We start from the raw sequence: 18,918 nt of genomic DNA, 5'->3' as shown, positions 1-18,918 counted from the left end.
CTTGTGCAAAGCGTTTGACACTGTCCCACACGACATCCTTGTCTCTAAATTGGACAGACAGCAATTTGATGGATGGACCACTCGATGGATAAAGAACTGGCTGGATGGCCACACGCAAAGAGTTGTGGTCAACAGCTCAATGTCCGGCTGGAGACCAGTAATGAGTGGTGTCCCTCAGGGATCGGTGTTGGGACCAGTCTTGTTCAGCATCTTCGTTGCTGACATGGACAGTGGGATTGAGTGTGCCCTCAGCAAGTTTGCCGATGACACCAAGGTGTGTGGTTCGGTTGGTACGCTGGAGGGAAGGAATGCCATCCAGAGGGACCTTGACATGCTTGTGAGGTGGGCTGATGCCATCCTTATGAAATTTAACCATGCCAAGTGCAAGGTCCTACACCCGGGTCAGAGCAATCCCAGGCACAGCTACAGGTTGGGCAAAAAAGAGATTCAGAGCAGCCCTGTGGAGAAGGACTTGGAGGTGTTGGTCAATGAGAAAATGAACATGAGCAGGCTTCAGTGTGTGCTTGCAGCCCAGAAAGCCAACTGTATCCTGGGCTGCATCAAAAGGAGCATGACCAGCAGGTCGAAGGAGGTGATCCTGCCTCTTTGCTCTTGCGAGATGTCACCTGGAGTACTGTGTGCAGTTGTGGTGTCCTCAACATGAAAAGGACGTGGAACTGTTGGAACCAGTCCAGAGGAGGGCCATGAGGATGATCAGGGGACTGGAGCACCTCCTGTGTGAAGACAGGCTGAGAAAGTTGGGGCTGTTCAGCCTGGAGAAGAGAAGGCTGCGTGGAGGCCTCATAGCAGCCTTCCAGTATCTGAAGGGGGGGCTACAGAGATGCATTAGGGACTGTAGTGTTAGGACAAGGGGTCAACTTAAACACAGGAAGTTCAGGTTAGTTATAAGGAAGAAGTTCTTTACGGTAAGGGCGGTGAGGCCCTGGAAATGGGTTGCCCAGGGAGGTTGTGAATGCTCCATCCCTGGCAGTGTTCAAGGCCGGGTTGGGCAGAGCCTTGGGTGACATGGTTTAGTGTGAGGTGTCCCTGCCTGTGGCGGTGGGCTTTGAACTTGATGATCTTAAGGTCCTTTCCAACCATAACTATTCTATGATTCTATGAACTGATATTCTTGATTGAAAACCTAGTAGGGCAGGATGTCAAGATCTTTCCGCTCTTTAGTGAAGCAGAGGTGATTTATTTATTTGATTTGGTTGAAATTCATGGAGACAGAAACCGTTTTCCAGCTGTGATTCTGCTGTAAGTTGCTGGAGGATTTGAAATACTGACCAGCACAGGGGATTAGCAGACTTGTCTATTATTTGACTGACTTGGGCACATCCACACAATCTAATTTGTACTGCACTGTACTTTTGGGTTTGTCAATGGCCTTTTATTTAGAGGAAATCAAACCAGAGAATTATGGTTAAAAATAAATCTGCTTTTAGAATTTATAAAATTTGTCTTTTAAAGCATACTTAGTTCATTGGCTGTGGGCATACTAAAACTATGTCTACCACAAAATGAACTAGGCCACATTTACAGTGTTTTAGCTGTGGCCGTTTGTGTTGTAAGCATGCTTTCATTGACCTGATTAATATGTTTCCTTCTTTTTACTGCAGAATGAAGCCTGAATAGGGGCATTGATTGCCGAGCAGCTTACCGACTGCAGGCAAATGTGGTGAAGTTCTTCCTATTGTCTGATTCCTGTATGACATAAAGTCAGCCTGAGATTCTCTCTTTACATTAACTTTGTTTGGCCTTGGCTGAACACCTTAACCATCTTGGACTCGAAGGGGTGGTTGATAGGTCATGACATGTAATTTTCCTTTCGGTATACTTATTTGTATAGCTTTCAGTGTTTTTTACATAATTGGCTTAATGTCGATGCAATGTCGATGCAATTATACAGAGAAATGCATTATAAGACATTAATGTGTAAATGTAAATGGCATAGCTGCAACAAATTTTGGAAATTTTCTTTGAGCCCGTAGAAGATGTTTCTGCCACTTTCTTTCTTATCTTTTGATCTAGAGATTACTGACACCGTAGAATGTAGGGCATGTATTGGCTTCTCTCCTGTTCAGAGTACAGTGCCTCTGGGATGGCTTTATGTTGTTGATGATTTTAGCTGAATTTTTGGACTGGCAAGAGATTAATTGAGATGTGGTTCGCTTTCACTTTTACCAAGTCGGACATAGTCTTTTCTAGCAGAGGAGAGGCACAAGATTAAAAAGAACTTCTATACAAATTAGCTTGCCAGATGGGAAGACTTTAGTTTTCTGCTTTTCTTTATTTGAGAAGGCGTAGTAGGTTATTTCACGAAAGAGTTGGGCTAGATGATCTCCAGAGGTCCTTTCAAACCCTAGCAATTCTATGATTCTGTGACTTTTAGCTCTGTTCTTGTATATTTCATTTATGCATGAAATGTAGCTTGATAATGTTAGAGTATAATTTTAGATTAATGGATTAGAAAGCAATTTAAAATGTATTTTTGTGTAGCTTTCTGCTAAAATTCTGTTGCTGACATACTTAACTGGTTTTTGGCTTTTCAATAGTAACAATTTAAAAAGAACAGAATTATTTTTGTCATTAACATCTGTATATGCTAGAACACACATGAGTAGATCTGTTGATTGAGAAATTATGATTTTTAGCTGGTTTACCATTTACTGGTAGTTTTTTCTTTTTCCTAAATGAAAAATAAATATGAAATCAAATCTGCAGCTTTGCTGATAAACTTCCACAAGAAGGGGAAACTACCTTGTTTTAGTTATGTTTTGTGGATTGGTTCCAGCAGATTTGAAGCATATGAAGTTGCTTTATTTTGAGTGGTCACAGGCAGCTGGAATGATAAATAGCACAAGAGAGAAGCAAATCTGTCTTGGAATCCAGGAGAAGTTGCAGAATATGCATTGCATAAAAATGCTTAAGATTTGAGGAGCCTGACATTGTGTTCACTGACCCAGATCATGCACAACATTGAAAGTTGACCTGAATGGCTCTTCACCATCTGATTGTAATCTGCGTTTGTGTTCTATAGCTTGAAACAATTGGATGGCAGCTTAATCTTCAACTGGCAGAGTCCATGCAAGCAAAGTTGAAGTCTCCTCAAGCTGTGCTAGAACTGGGAGTGAACAATGAAGACTCAAAGGTAAGAAAATGCATGCCTGGCAGAGTTGGAGTGAGTTGTGGTGATGCTCTTCTGTTCCAGGTTCTGAGGCATCAGTTGGAACTCGTGTTCATTGTTAGCCTTGCCTGTGGTTTCTTTTTTGTATTTTATAAAATTATAGTAAGCACTTGGAATTGTGAAGTACTGATGTGATAGTATATATATTGGGTAGGCTGACAGCTGTGTTACCAACTCTTTGGACTGTAATATAATGCAGAAATATGAATGTGGTTATTTTAGGTCTCTATAACTCTGTAGTTAATCTATTTTTATCACCTAGCACGTGATTGGTACCTCTTACACCTCTAATGCTTAGTAGCTTGCAACTTTCTACCATGTGTGCAGTTAAGATATTAGTCATCACTTGCAACCTTTCTGTGCTAATGATGTATTTATATGAATGATGAATGACACTGTCTCCCACAGCATCCTCATAGATAAGCTAAGGAAGTGTGGGCTTGATGATCAGGTAGTGAGGTGGATCAAGAACTGGTTGGAAGGAAGAAGGCAGAGAGTTGTGGTCAATGGGGCAGAATCTAGCTGGAGGTCTGTGACTAGTGGAGTCCCTCAGGGGTCTGTGCTGGGACCAGTGCTGTTTAATATTTTCATCAACGACCTGGATGAGGGAACTGAATGTACCCTCAGCAAGTTCGCTGATGATACTAAACTGGGAGGAGTGGCTGACACACCAGAGGGCTGTGTTACCATTCAACGAGACCTGGACAGGCTGGAGAGTTGGGCGGAGAGGAACTTGATGAAATTCAACAAGGGCAAGTGTAGAGTCTTGCATCTGGGGAAGAACAACCCCATGTACCAGTACAGGTTGGGGGCTGACCTGCTGGACAGTAGTGAAGGGGAAAGGGACCTGGGGGTCCTGGTGGATAGGAGGATGACCATGAGCCAGCAATGTGCCCTCGTGGCCAAGAAGGTCAATGGCATCCTAGGGTGCATTAGAAAGGGTGTGGTTAGTAGGTCAAGAGAGGTTCTCCTCCCCCTCTACTTTGCCTTGGTGAGGCCACATCTGGAATATTGTGTCCAGTTCTGGGCCCCACAGTTCAAGAAGGACAGGGAATTGCTTGAAAGAGTCCAGCACAGAGCTACAAAGATGATTAAGGGAATGGAACATCTCCCTTATGAGGAGAGGCTGAGGGAGCTGGGACTCTTTAGCTTGCAGAAGAGGAGACTGAGGGGTGGCCTCATCAATGTTTACAAATACGTAAAGGGTGAGCGTCAGGATGATGGAGTTAGGTTTTTTTCAGTGATGTCCAGTGATAGGACAAGGGGTAATGGGTGTAAACTGGAGCATAGGAGGTTCCATGTGAACATCAGGAAAAATTTCTTTACTGTGAGAGTGATAGATCACTGGAACAGGTTGCCCAGGGGGGTTGTGGAGTCTTCTGCGTTGGAGATATTCAAGGCCCGCCTGGACAAGTTCCTGTGTGATGTACTCTAGGTTACCCTGCTCTTGCAGGAGGGTTGGAGTAGATGATCTTTTGAGGTCCCTTCCAACCCTTAGGATTCTGTGATTCTGTAAGAGATTTGAAGGGAAAAGTCAGAACTCAGTTCTGCTTTAGCATTGCATTTATTGCATTACAGTAATTTTACTAATGTGAGTGGAATTTCTGATAGATGGTGGAATAGTAGAATGCACAGCTTATGTCTGTACTTCTCACCAGGACTTGCAGCAGTTGTGTGTTTTTCAGCAGTTCACAGCAATATGTATTTTTGAAATGCAAATACAGCAACTAGACAGTATTTTATGTCCAAGCTGCATTGGGCAGCACTGCATACAGATTAAATTCTGTGGCAAACCAGTTTTTTAAAAAATGAGGGAAAAATAACACGAAGTTTGTCTGTTTCCTTTACAAACAGAATCAGCAAGTGGATTTTTTTTGATTTCTTCTCTGTGTGTATAATTAGATGCGGAGATCAGAATTATGTTGCAGTAATTGTAAGTCTAGAATAAACTTGTAACTGGCATTTAGATTGAGCAATGTAATATTGGTCCTGCTTGATGAACCTGATCTTCTATGATAAGATGACCCGCCTGGCTGATGAGGCTGTGGACATTGTCTAGTTGGACTTAAGTAAAGCATTTGACACTGTCTCCCACAGCATTCTCTTGGAGAAATTGTCTGCTTATGGCCTGGAGAGGTGGATTCTTTTGTGGGTTGGAAACTGGCTGGGTGGCCAAGCCCAAAGAGTGGTGGTAAATGGCATCACATCTAGTTGGCAACTGGTGATGTCCCTTGGGGCTTGGTATTAGGGCCAGTGTTGTTTAATATCTTCATTGATGATCTGGATGAGGGGATTGAGCACACCCTCAGTAAATTTGCAGATAACACCAGCTTGGGTGGGAGTGTTGATCTGCTGGAGAATAGGAGGGTTCTGCAGAGGGATCTGGACAGGCTGCATCAATGGGCTGTGGCCAGTGGTATGAGGGTCAACAAGGCAAAGTGCTGGGTCCTGCCCTTGGGCCACAACTCCATGGAATGTGGCTGGAAAGCTGCTCGGTGGAAAAGGACCTGGAGGCGATGATGATGCCTCTGAACATGAACCAGCTTGTACCCAGGCAGCCAAGAAAGCCAACAGCATCCTGGCCTGTATCAGCAACAGCGTGGCCAGCAGGGCCAGGGCAGTGATCAGCCCCCTGTATTGCACTGGTGAGGCTGCACCTCAAATCCTGTGTTCAGCTCTGGGCTCCTCACTACAATAGAGACATTTTGGTGCTGGAGCTGGTCCAGAGAAGGGCAATGAAGCTGGTGAAGGGTCTGGAGCACAAGTGTGATGAGGAATGGCTGAGGGGACTGGGAGGGGGTTTAGTCCGGAGAAGAGAAGGCTGTCCACAACTGCCTGAAAGGAGGTTGTAGTGAGATGGATATTGGTCCAGTCTCGCAAGAAACAGGTGATAGGACAAGAGGTACTGGCCTCAAGCTGTGCCAGGGGAGGTTTAGATTGGATGTTAGGAAACATTTCTTCACAGAGAGGTTGATCAGGCGTTGAAACAGGCTACCCAGGGAAGTGGTGGAGTCACCATCCCTGGAAGTGCTCAAAAACCATGTAGATGAGGCCCTCAGTGACATGGTTTAGTGGTGATCTTGAAAGTCCTGGGGTAAAGGTTGGACTTGATGATCTGAAAGCTCTTTTCCAACCTAGCTGATTCTGTGATTCTGTATGATTCTAAGAAAAACATACTGATGCTCTCACACTACAGATACTAAAATGTAAAAGCCTGGGTTGGTGTAAAGGTAACTACAGGTTTTTTTTTCCTGAATGATTGCATCCTTGTATAGAACAGGTTTAAGATTGGTTAATGTTTGCTTATATACTGACAGAAGTGTTGGAGCATAATTTGGCATGAATTTATCTTATTCCATTTTTTTTTTTTTTTTTACGTTTTCTGATAATCCATGGATGTAGCAACTTGAATTTTTTCAGGAAGGGCACGAAGTGCTGTTTCAGAGGAGCTTTTGACGTCTGGCTCATTAGAGGGCAGTAGTGCTCTTTGTCACATGGGCTCTTTGCTTTGTTGAGATAATGCTCTGAATCAATTGTGAAGTCGATCGTAGTGGGAAGTGTGAAGTATTTACATTTCTAATCTGTACAGAACAATAGAAGTTTGTCTTGCTCATCTAAAAATCCGAGGCCTATTAATAAAAAACCACCCGGTACTTCACAAGGTAAATAAAAATGGCCATTATTTCCACTTCTGCTAACTAAAAGTAATTCTACTAATACATTAATGCTTACTACACCTCACTCCACTTAAAGATTATTTAAACAGTTCTCTGTCAGAATCTGACATTTTAAATTAGTATTTAAATTATCTCTTCAGGAGAAGTAATCAGAAAACCTGTGGATATGTGAATGTTATTTGTGCTTCATGGAATGAAGAGAGTCAGAGGATCTGCTATATGCTATATAAATATTTATAGAGTATATTTTGTAAGCTTCAGATGAAATGCAGAATCCCATAGGTATTATAACATCAAAATGAAAAAGTAAGGTGGTCTTTGGTTCTTAAAGGTGATCCAAGCTGCTAGTGACATTTGCATTGCCCAGGAAGTATGCTGCTTGTGACTAGTAGTAGTGGTGATTAGATCCCATGATTTTTGTTTTTTTTTACAAATTTGCTGTTTGCTTATACTCTGAATTATGCTTGATTTGTATCTAACAAACATATTGCATATTCTGTGAGATGTTTCTCACAGTGGCGGCGGGGGGGTGTGTTTGTGTGTACTGTTAAGTAAGGAATGAGGTACTTTGAGAGGCTTCAGAGTTGCCAGCCTTGACGATACTCAAGAGTCAAAGGGACAAGTCCCTGATCATTTAGAGCGAAGCATGCAGATAGCCCTGCTGTGAGCAGGGGCTGCATCAGATGGGCTGCCAAACCCTGCCTTCCAGCCCAAGTTGTCTTTTGATCTAGGCTGCTGTGCCACTTAGTTGCTGATGGTGCTTTGTATAAGAAGGAGAGAAAAAAAGGAGCTTTCAATTAAAAATCCAATTAACAGCAACTTCTTGCAATGATTCATAATTTGAAATGTTTAATTGCATTTCTATGTCTAAGGAAAGTGGAATTTCTGTGAACTAAGCACACAAAACAAGCTGGTGTGATAAGAAACATATTTTTGAACGGCAAGATCCTTTTTGCTTGCATTCTGACATTTCTGAGGTCAGGTAACATTTAGGACTGATTGATGTGTAAAAACATCAGCTGTATATGAGGCTTTTCTTTAATAACATAATTTGGTTTCAGGTTTTGGGGTCCATTGAGTTGCAACACAACAGTCTAGGTTTTCTTGACAATTATTTTTGTGTCTATAGGGTGAATTAACCAGTAGAGGGAGCACAGATTAATAGTCCTGATAATCTGTGCTGCTAATTATGATTTTGATTTGCAAACAAAGACTGTTCCCAGAAAGTGCTGTGTGTGTTTAATGTCTGTTTTCTTCAGTAATATATTTAATAATCAGCCACATAGACACACACCCTCATGTTCTTACCCCCCCCCCCCCGTTAATAGCAGTAATACCTTAGGCCATCTAGTCCAGATCTTTATAAGGTGTGGTATTTTTTTTATAACCAGAGGAGCCATATAAAAAAAAGATTAATAAGGGCTGTAGAAAAAGTCTGAAGCTTTCAGAAATGTCACATTATTGGTGCCAAATATCTCCGCAGAGGGACATAAGGAGTGTGTTCTTAAAGAATTTCTCCTATGCCTCTTTTCTAGGAAGAACCAGTAAGGCGCATTACTATAAAAGGTATTTATTATTGTGTATTCTTACACATGATCTGTAGCTAACATTTATAGTTGAAAATTGTTAGGATAAATAAACTGTTCTTGCCCAGTGTTCTCTCTTGATAGTTATAATTTATTTTTTTTTTCCTGTAACTCCATTCCACATATTTTATTAGATTCAGTTATCTAATTACAGTTTCTTATGGAAGGCTTTGCTTTTTTCTTGGTTTTCCTTCTCTCTATTTAATCTATGATTTTATTCTTAACCATTAAAGACTTCTTGGCAGAGCTCTTTTTTTTCAGTGTGAATGCTATGTATAGATTCCTTGTAAGAAATCAATACTTTGTTTATTTTGCTCCTTCTTAATACATGTATTTGAAGAATTTTATCTGCAAATTCATGACAAAAGGTAACTGATAAATGTTCTGGTTTGTTAAGCCTGCTAGTGCAATACATTTGCCAAAAGACAGATGTAATGAAAGTGTTACTATACTAAAAGAATTTTTTTTTCTTTTTACTTAATTTCCCCTAACTTTGGATGCTTTAAAAGGGGAATATTAAAGTGGAAATATTTTAAACAATTTTTTTCCTGTAACTGTTTGTTCAGAAGCAAAACAGGGGTCTGACTGTGTTAGAAACTGAGAGTGCAATACATGTTCATCATTATGCAGTGTAACTAGAAGTCTGGAAATCTTAAATGATTATTTTTCACTTGATAAAATAACAGGGTATGGTTTTCTTCCCTTCCCTTCTCTCCACCCTACTTTTTACAGGCTTTCTATGCATTTCTGGACTGTGGAGAAATTTAGATCTTTGATGTTTTGCTCTGTTTAAGTATGCCATTCTGCTTTCTAAGTTTGCCGTTGTGAATACTTTCCCCATCTTTAACAGCAAAGCATTGTTGATGAGAAACAAAGCTCTTCTTCTTTTTCTTTGATTCAGACTGTAGATTCTGTGAAGCCTGTATGGCATGCAGGTAGGACCTGAACTTGGATTATATTTAAGCAAATATGGTGATGCTTCCCCTTCCCCTCAGTTTAGCCTTTTGTTTTCCTCTGAGAAGAAGGGATTGGCATAACAGTTGGAGTTGGTGGATGCAAATGTATTTCCACTCCAGAGAGGTAGAAGGTGATGAGCATCTCTACCATGATGTACCCCCTTCATTTGCCTTCTTAGTTCTCAACTTTGGGGTGATGCATTTCAGTGCCATTTTTGATTTTCAAAATAAAGGAGTAATTTGTATCTGTAGGGCCTCAAAAAAACAGGACAGTTAAAAGACATGGTGCTGAAAGAACTGTGCTGAGGTGCAGAGACTAAACAAAATGTAAGTTGTTTCTCACGTTCACCTCTCAGCCGTTTACTGCTCTGATGAGGACATCGCCATTTTCCTTCTCAGAACACAAACAGGCTAGCTTGCATGTACACCCTTGAGGCAAATTTAGTCTTCTCATCAAGTAGATTTGCAAGTCTCTAGCAATTGCAGAAATTAAGTAGGACAGGCCTTGGATGAATGCAACAATGAGACTGAGGGGGAAAGATTTTTTCGTTCCTATTTAGAGAAAGTAAGTGGAAGCCTGAATAGCCTCAGGTAGCACAGTCCTGGTTCAGGGTCTTTCTGAACTTCTGTATACAAGCAAGGTTGCTGCATTTGGCAAGGTAGATTATGAAACCAGTTTTGTTCTGAGAACTAAGATCTAATAAATACTGCTGCTGGTCAGAAAAAAGAAGCTTTCCTAAGGGGAAGTTTCAGAATATTGATGAAAGCCCTCATATTTGTTGGAGCTGTAGTAAGAGTGACATCTTCAGTGTGTGGAACAGTTCAGAAAAATGAGACTGAAATTCATAATTTGTTTCCAGGCTGTCAGATTGCTACAGAAAGCTGTCAGCAATTTTGTTGGTTAACCATGAGAGCCAGAAATTCTAGGTTTGCAGCACACAGTAATTCTTGCATAAGACTGTTTTTGGTCTATCATATCTATTATCTCTGATTAAATTCATTTAATTAGAGGAAGAAACAAAGATGCAGCCGGAATTTTCAAGATGCTGTGAACACCTTTGTTTTCTTACCAGTGTAGAAACGGATGACAATGTAACCATGTCCTGTAAGTTGTGAGTAGTTTGACATTTTACTTAGAATCCATTTGCCAGATGGTATGACTCCAGGAGTGTGCCCTCACTTCTGGTAATTCTGCTGCAGGGTGTAGTTAATTATCTGACTCCATTTGTGATCTTGCATGATTTAGTTAACCCAGCTTACAGTAAGGATCTCTTTACAGGGATCTCTTTACAGTATTCTTAGGTTTCACCTGGCCATATACAGAATTTATGAATACAGTCTACAACCATGAATTTACAAATCCTGTAACTGGTTACAGCCTCTGCGCATGCTCTGTTCCCACTGAAACACTCATATGGCTTTGTCCGTGTGTCTTTGTGTCATAGAAATACAGAAGAAAATGGTTGCAGTTTACAGTTGGTTGCAACCTTGGGCAACCTCAGCCTAGAGTTAGTACTGACTTTTGTTTTGTACAGGAGTAACCTGAATTGTCGCTAATGTGTAACTTTACCATCCTCAATCCAAATAAGCAGCAGAAAAGTAGCTGAAATATTTGACTTTTAAGTTAAAACTTGGTGACCCATTTCACTGTGAGGCAGAGTTAAACTTGAGGGCATTTGAAAAACACAAGATATGGTAAGTTTTTATCATTTAATGCAGTTGTGTATGACACCTTTTTCCTTACAAAATTTGTTTCCTGTTTGCCTTAAGCTGGTTTTGTAGGGTTCATCCTCCATTTTTTTTTCAGATGAAGAAAACAGATTTGTGGGATTCATTGCAAATTCTCAGGCATCTGTATGCTTTCAGAAACTATGCAGTGTTCTAGGAAATGAACTGTTGTCTTCAGTTGTGTGTAGCAGTGGAAAATAACCCTTTTTTTTTTTATTACTTTTGCTGTGCTTTTGCAGTACTTCTTGGCAATACTGATCCCCCTGCTTTTACTTGGGCAATAAAACCCTTCACAAATGCATTAAAAACTGGCATCTCTTCCATGCCTGTTTCATCCTGACTCTAAGGTAGAAAGATAATGTAGTGTAAGGAATGAGTGAGATTAGGCAGAGGTGAGCACAGAAGTTGAACTTTCTGTAACAGCAAGGCTCAGTCGTGCAAGCATAACTGTGTGTGTCCTTGATTAACCACACTTCTGCATGTGAACTCGATTAAAATGAAGTTGACTGCTGCCTTTGAGAACTGAAGGCGAAGGCAGAGGAAGACAACATGTAATGAAAAGAAGGGCAAGAAAGCTGGTGAAGGTTCAGGAGCACAAGTCTGATGAGGAATGGCTGAGGGAACTGGGGGTGTTTAGTCTGGAGAAGACAAAGGTCATGGGGGCTGTTCTGCTCTTTACCACTACCTGAAAGGAGGTTTAGTGAGGTGGGGGTCAGTCTCTTTTCCCAAGTGACAAGCAATAAGACAAGAGGAAACGGCCTCAAGTTGCACCAGGGGAGGCTTAGGTTGGATATTAGGAACAATGTCTTCACCAAAAGGGTTGTCAAGCGTTGGAACAGGCTGCCCAGGGAAGTGCTGGAGTCACCATCCCTGGAGGTATTTAAAAGACATGTAGATGTGGTGCTTAGTGACATGGTTTAGTAGTGGACTTGGCAGTGCTAGGTTAACTTTTGGATTTGATAAAGGTCTTTTCCAACCTAAACTATTCTGATTCTTTGATCTTCAAGTCATCAGCTTTCTAATGTTGACGTTTAATAATAGATAATTCTTCTATGTATAGATGCATAATCCACATTTTTCCTGACTATTAAAAGGTGTAAAATTCAGAGGGTCATAATGCCTTTAGATCTGTTGAGTGAATAACATTTTATGGTGTTTAGGTCAGACAATTGGTAGCAAGCAGAGAAGAGGTGGAATATATTGTTTATAAAAGTAGGAGATTAACTTTTTCTGTATGAGAGCTTTGGTGTTGGGGAGGCTTTGCAGAACTACGTATAAACATGTGTCAGTATGTTTTCTGAATACACTGGAAATGCTTCTAAGTTTTCCATCCTTAGCTTTGTAGTTCTTGTTACTGCTCAGCAGTTGCAGCTAGGAGAAACTTGCAAAAAGTTTTATCCATTAATTCTTTATTTTTCCTTTGAGGGATTCTAAACAAGGAAAGTTATGAGAGACATGGAATTTTATAGCAGGAGTTTCCATGTGTTTTCTCGGTAGACTTATGCTATAAAATACTTCACATCTTTAAGAGCCAACAGTGTTTTATTGTATGGTAGCTGGTTCCCATGCAAGGGATACCTTCAGAGCTTGTTGGAAGAGATAGCATTGTCTTCTACAGTCATGATTACTGCGTGTTTTCCAGTTACACTGACACTTCAGAAGCAGTTGCCTTGCTCCTTGTTACTGCAGCAGTAGCCTGGGAGCACTCTTGCTTTGCTGTTTATTTCTTTGGGTGGGAATGGGACAGGTGCACTTTTTTTAATGCCCTGTCTTCTGTCAGTGTGTCCTGTGTTGGAGGGACTCTCTGAATATAAAGAGACCTTTAGTCAGAGAGAAGCAAAATAAAACATTAAAAAAAAAAAAAAGAGGGAGCTAAAAGTAGGATCTAAATATATACAGAACATTTTAATGGAAGTTGCTAACTTCACAGAATCATAGAATCATAGAATAGTTAGGGTTGGAAAGGACCTTAAGACCATCAAGTTCCAGCCCCTCTGCCATGGGCAGGGACACGTTACACTAAATCATATCATCCAAGGCCTCATCCAATCTGATCTTGAGCACTGCCAGGGATGGAGAATTCACAACGCCCCTGGGCAACCCATTCCAGTGCCTCACCATTCTAACAGGAAAGAATTTCCTCCTTACATCCAATCTAAACTTCCTCTGTTTAAGTTTTAACACCTTACCTCTTGTCCTACCACTACAGTCCCTAACAAATAGTCCCTCCCCAGCATCCCTATAGGCCCCCTTCAGATACTGGAAGGCTGCTATGAGGCCTCCACGCAGCCTTCTCTTCTCCAGGCTGAACAAGCTCCAACTTTCTCAGCCTGTCTTCACACGGGAGGTGCTCCAGTCCCCTGATCATCCTCATGGCCCTCCTCTGGACTTGTTCCAACAGTTCCATGTCCTTTTCATGTTGAGGACACCAGAACTGCACACAGTACTCCAGGTGGCATCTTGCAAGATGGGGGGGGGCAGGATCACCTCCTTCGACCTGCTGGTCACGCTCCTTTTGATGCAGCCCAGGATACGGTTGGCTTTCTGGGCTGCAAGCACACACTGAAGCCTGCTCATGTTCATTTTCTCATCAACCAGCACCTCCAAGTCCTTCTCCACAGGGCTGCTCTGAATCTCTTCTTTGCCCAACCTGTGTTGGCTGGGATTTCTCCAACCCAGGTGTAGGACCTTGCACTTGGCATGGTTAAACTTCACAAGGTTGGCATCAGCCCACCTCACAAGCATGTCAAGGTCCCTCTGGATGACATTCCTTCCCTCCAGCGTATCAACCAAAACACACAGCTTGGTGTCATTGGCAAACTTGCTGAGGGCACACTCAATCCCACTGTCCATGTCAGTGACGAAGATGCTGAACAAGACTGGTCCTAAAAGCAATTCCTGAGGGACACCACTCGTTACTGGTCTCCAGCTGGACATTGAGCTGTTGACCACAACTCTTTGTGTGTGGCCATCCAGCCAGTTCTTTATCCACTGAGTGGTCCATCCATCAAATTGATGTCTGTCCAGTTTAGAGATAAGGATGTCGTGTGGGACAGTGTCAAACGCTTTGCACAAGTCCCGGTAGATGACATCAACTGCTCTACCCATCAGTTCTGTAGCCCCATCATAGAAGGCCACCAGATTGGTGAGGCAGGATTTCCCCTTAGTGAAGCCATGCTGGCTGTCACCAAGCACCTTGTTGTTTTTCATGTGACTTAGCATGCCTTCCAGGAGAATCTGCTCCAAGATTTTGCCAGGCACAGAGGTGAGACTGACTGGTCTGTAATTCCCCAGGTCATCCATTTTCCCCTTCTTGAAAATGGGGGTTATATTTCCCTTTTTCCAGTCATCGGGAACTTCACCTGACTGCTACGATTTTTCAAATATGATGGAGAGCGGCTTAGCAACTTCATTCGCCAGCTCCTTCAGGACCCACAGATGGATTTCATCAGGTCCTATGGACTTGTGCATGTTCAGGTTCTTAAGATGGTCTTGAACCAGATCCTCTCCTACAGTGGGCCCAAGGTCTTCATTCTCAGTCCCTGCATTTGCCTTCCAGGATTTGGCTGGTGTGGTCAGAGCCTTTGCCAGTGAAGACTGAGGCAAATAAGTCATTAAGAAACTCAGTTTTCTCCAAATCCAGGATAGCCAGTTCTCCCTAGAGCTTTCTGAGGGGGCCTACATTCTCCCTAGTCTGTTTTTTATTTGCTATGTACCTGTAGAATCCCTTCCTGTTATCTTTCACATCCCTAGCCAAGTTTAATTCCAACTGGGTCTTAGCTTTTCTAACCTGGTCCCTAGCTTCCCTGTACTTCTCTCAGGCTGCCTATCCTTGCTTCCACTTTTTATAAGCCTCTTTTTTCCCCCTCTGAGTTTCCTCAGCAGTTCCTTATTCACCCATGGAGGTCTCCTGGCCCTCCAGCTGCACTTCCTTCTGGTCGGGATGCAACACTCCTGAGCTTGTAGCAGGTGAACCTTGAATAACAACCAACAGCCTTGGCCCCCCTGCCCTCTAGGGCTGTATCCCATGGAACCTTACTAAGCAGGTTCCTGAAGAGGCCAAAGTCTGTTCTCTTGAAGTTCCGGGCAGTGAGCTTGCTGCACGCTTTTCTCACTGTCGTGAGGATCTCGAACTCGACCATCTCATGATCGCTGCATCCAAGGCTGCCCTGGAGTGTCACATTTCCAACAAGCCCTTCCCTGTTGGTGAGCACGAGGTCAAGCATGGCACCTCTCCTTGTCGGCTCCCCTATTACTTGCAGAAGGAATTTGTCTTCCACGCAATCAAGGAACCTCCTGGATTGCTTGTGCTGGGCCGTACCGTCCCTCCAACAGATGTCAGGGTGGTTGAAGTCCCCCCATGAGGACAAGGGTCTGTGAGTGTGAGGCTTTTCCTATCTGTCTACAGAGTGCTTGCCTGTAATTGTCCATTAAGTTTTGTAGCTGCACCGTAGAAATGCATTTTCTGGAGACATTCCAAAGAAATATAAGTAAATAACTTGCTTGAGGTACTCAGAAAGAAAAGATTGGGACATTTAAAGAAAGCTTTAAGTTTTGCACAGACTGTTTGTAAAAACAGTAAAGGTGGTTAAATAGCAGGTATGTAGAAAAGTCTTACCTCCACACCTGCCTAGACTGGTGGCAGTGCTCCACCTTTTCCCTGCATAATTTCATGGGAGTTTTTCAGGCTTACTGTAGTTGGGTAAAATTTTTCTCACCACTGCCTTTTACTTGTGCAGCAGTGGCAGGATGGCTAGAAAATAGAAGAAAGTTTCTGCCTTCTGTTCTTGTGTTAAACATGCTGTGTACCGATACACTGCTCAGCAGGCTCTCTGATGGGCATGGGTGGAAATCAAACTCTTGTGTTGTAAGCAAAAGAAACAAAATTCCATGAAGAAACAGAAAAACTTTATAATACAATTGCCAATTAAATGGGTTCTTACTGTCCACCCTAAGCAGTTCATTAGTAATTTATATAAATTTTTTTATTATCTTTTCTTCATAGAGTAAATAATGATACTTGTTGAACTTGAGCTGTTGAGGCACAGTGGCAGGAGTTTTATTTCCTTCTGTTTCCCGACATTACATTTCCTTTTTATTAGTGCACAGAAAGGTATACCTGCACAGGCATCTTAAATTTTTTAAGATGTCCTTGATTATTTGTCTCAAGTTGTGTATTTTTTGACCTTCTAAAGTTAAATGGGTGGATTAGCTTGGAAGCTGCAATATTACGTTGTTCTATAAATTATATGAAATATACTCTAAGAGTATGGGAGATGAAGAGGAAGGTAGAAGAGGCATGGAGGAGTCACTCAGCCTGTGAGTGTCTCATTTATGTTGATTCTCTGTGCAGCTCCTGAAAAGTCTACGTGCAGGCTGGCGTATTTCAACACATCAGGCACTCTGATCTTGCTCTTCACCTGTTATAAGTCATTGTTATCTTCATAAAAAAATATTGTAGTCTAGAACTATAGCTAATTTCCGAGTTGTAAAATGTACTGTTTTGAACCCATCTTGCTTAAGTATTGCTGTAGGGCAGATTTTTATAGGCAAATTTGGTAAGAACATTATATACATGAATATTTTTAGAATTACCATAATATTTGGGGTATTTGCTTTCTTGCATTGCTTAAATGAATTTTGCGGTGTTACATCTTTATGCACATCAAAAGGATCATTTTAATTAGTTTCTAGTTTTCTGGTTTTCTTCCTACAGTATCAAATCACTTGCTTGATCATCAGTTGCAGTAGATCTAGTTATTCCAGTTCTTATCTTTGTAAAGTTTTTTTCTTCTGCGTATTTGGGCTGAATATTAATTGGTTTTCCATGAAAATATAGTTATTCTTTGTGTCCTGACAAAGTAAGTCCAGCTTCAACATTAAATCCAGTTAAGACATGGATCTTTCTAAGGCAATCTTGACACTAAAGTTGTGTATAAGATCTACCTTCTGCAGGCTGGAATTGATATTTAAAATTATGGAACTCCATAGCATGTTTGTAAGCATTTCATTGCAACTCTGAGTATAATTACATGCTTTTAAAATGTGTTTGACTGCCCTTAGATGCTGTAAGATGTCTATCTTAATAGGCAGAATAACTGAAAATGAGTTACATTTAACAAGTATAATTTTTGCCTTTTTGAGTTTCTGAAGTGCAAAAGGGAAGTTGGGCCAAATAGATTAAAAATCTCATAGATAATTTGCAGTATTTAATTTCTAAAATATGGAAAATTTTAGCAAATGTAACTCTCACTATTCCTTAACTTGGATTTTAAATGTCAGATTATTTTTTTTTAATTAATTTCTAACTTGTTTTCTCCTTATCAATAAACTGTCCTCAAAGTACATCCAGTACCAGAGGATGTACTCTGGAGTGGGCATGCAGAGCTGCATTTGAGTAGCTAATATGTTTGCATGGGGGAAAACGGCATCAGCTTGAGGGTCAGCAGCACACTGCTGGAGTGGGGAGCTTCAGGTGAGCTGTCTCCTGCTGCTTAAGTGTATACTGACGTGTTAGAGAGGTAACAGAGAAGTCTCAGGCCTGGGAGGAAGCAAGCCAGAGAACCCTCCTCAAAACAGCGCCAGCTTTTGCCTTGGCATCTTGTCCGCAGCAGTGGTAACTTCATCTTCTGCACTGGGAGGGGGAGAGAGTCTGCTTGACTAAGGGTAGAGGTTTCCAGCAAGTATCTGCACAGGACTTGGGATACTTGGTCATATCCCTTAAACTTACATAGTGGGGCAGCTTACCTTCTTCCAGAAGAAGCACTGATGCATGTCTGAGAGCAGAGGGATGGTTTCAGTAAATATGCAGGAGCTTTAACTGTATGGTGCCATGAGTACTCTTGTCAGTATGTAGTTGAATAATTGTGAGATTCCTCCCAATTGTTCCACACGTGTATGAGTAATTTCTTCGTAATGTGACTGCTTGTCAGTATTTTCCTTTCAGGCATTCTCTGTAATCCTTTCAAGAGCAGGACTGGCCACAGAAACCAAAAATTAACTGTTGGAAGCATTTGAACAGAGTGTCTCTCTTATAATATTAAAAAACGAGGACATAATGTGTGAAACTTTAATTTAGATTAGGAAATTACAGATTTCTATCACAGTACTTTTACTGTGCAGCCCAAAAAAGAGAAGCTGATCTGCGTCAGAGTATTTACGTCTTGGCAGGCTCAGGTCCCACAGCTTACTATGGAATCACTTCGAGGCTGTACATCCTGCACCCAGTCTTATTTCCCCCCACTCCCAGTTGCCTCTGATACAAAGCCTGTCCCATGTCCTGTTGAACAGCACACATTCATGCCTTTTCTTCCTAACCATGCCAGTGCTTATGTCAGAAGAGGCTGTTTGGGGGGTGAAAGGGTGGCAAGGAACAGCTGCCAGACCAGTTCACACACTGTGCAGGTGGCAACTTCCTTTTGTCTCACGTGCCTTTAAAAGACATTATGGTGAGGAGAGCCATATCCAGTTACACTGTTGGTTCATAACTTGCTGTCAGCTCTGTATTACAGTTAGGTATTTTATGTGACAGGCATCTCACAAAGTCTGCTCAAAGTAGTACAGAAGGAACCCACGCTTCCTCATTTGCATTCAGTTTATATTTGTGTTCACCATTGTTGTGATTCTCCCATGCTTTGCTTTTTCTTTGTCAGTTCTTTAAATGCATTGTTTCATGAGTTTTGATACAAGATGGTGATGTCAGGGAAAAGTAATCCTCTCCGTGATTGTGAGTTTCCAACCAAGCTGCTTTGTAGGTTAGTAGCAAGTTTGTGAATTTAAAA

The 18,918-nt window shown here is 41.7% G+C and overlaps 1 protein-coding gene across 2 annotated transcripts in view; it reads left to right on the top strand.

Annotated features, from left to right (window-relative positions):
- The window catches only part of COMMD10 (COMM domain containing 10), a 121,219-nt gene that overhangs the window by 21,703 nt on the left and 80,598 nt on the right, over positions 1 to 18,918 (top strand). For both annotated transcript variants that reach the window (XM_062604478.1, XM_062604477.1), the window contains one exon: positions 3,044 to 3,154. In XM_062604478.1, coding sequence (XP_062460462.1) covers positions 3,044 to 3,154 — 111 coding nt within the window. The remainder of the gene's footprint in view (positions 1 to 3,043; positions 3,155 to 18,918) is intronic.

This window comes from Pezoporus occidentalis, unplaced genomic scaffold (genome assembly GCF_034315485.1).
Source record: "Pezoporus occidentalis ecotype Australia unplaced genomic scaffold, CSIRO_AGI_Poc_V1 ctg86, whole genome shotgun sequence".
Lineage (NCBI taxonomy): Eukaryota > Metazoa > Chordata > Aves > Psittaciformes > Psittacidae > Pezoporus > Pezoporus occidentalis.
This window is presented reverse-complemented; position numbering and strand designations above follow the sequence as displayed.